General features: G+C 65.7%; 1 protein-coding gene across 1 annotated transcript; it reads left to right on the forward strand.

Annotated features, from left to right (window-relative positions):
- The first annotated feature begins 314 nt into the window (after positions 1–314).
- On the forward strand, positions 315–2,663 carry LOC122368655. Its single transcript, XM_043342817.1, has 4 exons — positions 315–803; positions 1,067–2,074; positions 2,255–2,418; positions 2,636–2,663. The coding sequence occupies exons 1-4, from the start codon at positions 315–317 to the stop codon at positions 2,661–2,663; spliced, it is 1,689 nt and encodes a 562-aa protein (XP_043198752.1).
- The last annotated feature ends 765 nt before the right edge of the window (positions 2,664–3,428 follow it).

Here is a 3,428-nt window from a genome sequence, read left to right on the forward strand (position 1 = left end):
GGGGCGGCCGCCGAGCGTTGTTTTTGCAAAGTCGGTTTATTTTCTGTGCGAGTTTAAATACAAGCTATTTCGGCATTATGGCGACGAACGTGACAGTGTCATTGGACCAGGTTCCGGTGATGGCAAGTGCAGTGGCGCCGACAATCGTCCCGCGACCGGTGACAACGCCGGTGCCGGTTGGTGATGGTGGTGTGCCAGACTCGGCACCCGTCTCACAGCCTGTGGTCGCGGTACCTTCGGCACCTTTTGATGCGCGGCTGATACCGGAGTTTGACGGGACCGAAGATGTGGTCAGCTGGCTGGCGCGTGCTGAGATGCTGCGCCAGTTGAGGGGAGTGGCCGCCGAGACTGTGATTCCTCTGCGCCTCGCTGGCGGTGCTTTCCACGTATGGTCCCAGCTGCCGGCGGCCAGTCGCTGCTCGCTGACGGCCGTGAGAGACGCCCTCCAGGCGGCGTTTGCTCTCGATGAGTACGCCGCCTATGAAGCGTTCGCCGCTCGGCGACTGATGCCAGGAGAGTCGGCGGACGTATTCCTCGCTGACCTCCGCCGGCTGGCGGCGCTGTTCGGAGGAGTGCCGGAGCGAGCGCTGGCATGCGCATTCGTGGCAGGCCTGCCGGACAGCGTCCGGCAGATGATCCGTGCTGGCTGCCGGGCAGATGGACTGGACCTGTCGTCGGTGCTGGCGCGCGCTCGCGCTGTACTGACCGACGAGCGGCTCTCCGCAGCAGCAGCAGCGGCGCGTCGGACTGTGCCGCCGCCGGCTAGCCACCCACCTGCGGCGCCTGGTCCCGGCCAGCCGCCGGTGCCGACGCGTGGACGGCCTCCGCGCGTGCCGCGTCCGCTGAGATGTTGGACCTGCGGAGAGCCCGGGCATATCGCTGCGAGATGTCCGCGTCGGTCGGAAAACGGGGCCGGAGGGGACGGGTCAGCACCGCCGTTCTCTCCTGCGCGACAGTGAGCGGTGCGCTGCCGATTACACGCCTGCACGTGGACGGACGAGAGTGCACGGTCCTCATCGACACCGGGAGCACCGACACCATCATCTACGCGCCATTCTGTGCGCAGTGGAGACGACGGGTGGTGCGCGTCACCACGATCAGCGGCGACGACCTGAAATGCAGCGGCATTGGCAGTGTAACGGTCGAGGCGCCGACGGGCCATCGTGCCGCGCTTGAAACGCTGGTGGTGGAGGAGCGGCCGCTCGGCGTGGATATGGTGCTCGGGGTCAGCGGTATCTCGGCTCTCGGGGGCGTGACGGTGCTGTCCCCCTCTGTGGTGCGGTTCTGTGGAGCAGTGTGCCGTGCGCCGCCAGACATTGAGACGCCGGACTTCCGGGTGCAGTTCAACGCGGCTGACCGGAAGTGGTCGGTTGCATGGAAATGGTCTGATGGGATAGGACCCCAGTGCCTCACGAACGCTGTGCCGCAGTATGCTGTGCCGCCCGCCGCTCGTCACGAGTTCGAGACAGAACTTGACGACTGGATAGAGCGGGAGTGGCTCGTGCCGTATGACGAGCGGCGGCAGGGGCCGCCGAAAGGGTTGGTGCCGCTAATGGCTGTGGAGCAGCGCAATCGGGGGAAAGTTCGACCGGTGCTGGACTACCGGGAACTGAATGACTTTGTGCAGGCTCACACAGCTGACAGCGACGTGTGCGCGGAACAGCTCCGCAAGTGGCGCCGGCACGGCGCAAATGTGGCGGTCGTGGACCTGAAGCGTGCCTACCTCCAGCTGCACCTGGAGGAGCGACTCTGGCCGTTTCAGACAGTGATGGTGCGGGGGCAGCGATTCTGCTTGACCCGCCTAGGTTTTGGTTTGAATATCGCGCCCCTCGTGATGAAGGCTGTCGTGCGTGCTGTGCTCGATCAGGACCCCGACATCGGGCGTGCCGTCCTCCCATATGTGGACGATCTCCTTGTAAATGAGGACATTGTCAGTGCCGAGCGCGTGGTGGCGCATTTCGCGCAGTTTGGGCTGGACTGTAAGCCGCCGGAGCGGGCGGCCAGTGGAGCGCGGCTCCTGGGCCTGCGGGTGCATGAGGAGAACGGACAGCTGCGGTGGAAGCGGGACAATGCCGTGAGCGCGCCGCCAGAACGTGTGACTCGCCGATCTGTGTTCGCGTGGTGCGGACAGCTAGTGGCCCACGTGCCAGTGTGTGGGTGGCTTCGACCCGCGGTTGCATGGCTTAAGCGGCGTGTAAATGAGCTGACGCGCGGATGGGACGACATCACTGATGACTCCGCGCTGCGCGTGCAGATGGACTGTATCGCGAGTCGCCTCGCCAGTGACGACCCGGCCCGTGGCGTGTGGTGTGTCGACGGGGACGAGGTGGTCGCCTGGACAGACGCCAGCTCGCTGGCCACCGGAGTGGTCCTGGAAAACACAGACGGTGAGGTGATCGAGGACGCATGCTGGCTCAGGCGAGACGACGCTGTACACATAAATATGGCCGAACTCGATGCCGCTATTCGAGGCATCAACTTGGCTGTTGCGTGGGGCGCACGGAGAATCGACCTCCGAACCGACTCGGTGACGGTGAAGCGGTGGATCGACGACGCAATCAGTGGCCGCGCGCGCCTCCGTACTAAAGCCAGCGGTGAGCTGCTCATCCGACGGCGTGTGGCGATTATCCGTCAGCTGGTCATCGAGCTGGAGCTCCGTCTGACCGTGGCGCTCGTTCGATCGGCGGATAATCGCGCTGACGCACTGACTCGAGTGCCCAGGGAGTGGCTCCGAGACGATCTGACGACGACAGTGAGCGCGGCAGCCGTGAGCGCGGCTGGCGAGCCGTCGGCAGTGAGCGCAGCTGCTGTGAGCGCGGCTGCAGCGGGCGAGCCGTCGGCAGTGAGCGCGGCCGCTGTGAGCGCGGCTGCAGCGGGCGAGCCGTCGGCAGTGAGCGCGGCCGCTGTGAGCGCGGCTGCAGCGGGCGAGCCGTCGGCAGTGAGTGCGGCCGCTGTGAGCGCGGCTACATCGGACGAGCCGTCGGCAGTGAGCACGGCGGCTGTGAGCGCGGCTGCATCGGGCGAGCCGTCGGCAGTGAGCGCGGCCGCAGTGAGCGCGGCCGCAGCGGGCGGGCCGTCGGCAGTGGGAGTAGCTGCCGCGGGCGAGCCGGCAGTGAGCGCAGCCGCGGTGGGTGAACCGTCGGCAGTAAGCGCGGCCACAGCGGACGAGCCGAACGCTGTAAACGCGAGCCTCGATGGTGCAGAGAGCGTGGCTGAAGTGCACGAGCGAGCTGGTCATCCGGGCGTCCGACGGACATTGTATTTTGCTCGCCGATGTATCGGCCGCGTCTCGAGAGACCAGGTACGCGCTGTGGTGACAAATTGTGATGTCTGTCGAGCGATCGACCCGGCTCCAGTAAAGTGGCGACACGGGTCGTTGGGTGTACCACAGACGTGGCACAGACTGGCCATTGATATAACTCATTATG

The sequence above is a fragment of the Amphibalanus amphitrite genome, unplaced genomic scaffold, assembly GCF_019059575.1.
Source record: "Amphibalanus amphitrite isolate SeventyFive unplaced genomic scaffold, NRLGWU_Aamphi_draft 000032F_arrow, whole genome shotgun sequence".
In the NCBI taxonomy this organism is placed as follows: domain Eukaryota; kingdom Metazoa; phylum Arthropoda; class Thecostraca; order Balanomorpha; family Balanidae; genus Amphibalanus; species Amphibalanus amphitrite.

Coding starts and splice junctions, on each gene's coding strand:
- LOC122368655 (XM_043342817.1), top strand. CDS start 315: ATGCTGCGCCAGTTGAGGGGAGTGGCCGCCGAGACTGTGATTCCTCTG. Junction 2,075..2,254: donor GGTGGAAGCGGGACAATGCC/GTGAGCGCGCCG, acceptor CTGCGCGTGCAG/ATGGACTGTATCGCGAGTCG. Junction 2,419..2,635: donor GAGGACGCATGCTGGCTCAG/GCGAGACGACGC, acceptor ATTATCCGTCAG/CTGGTCATCGAGCTGGAGCT.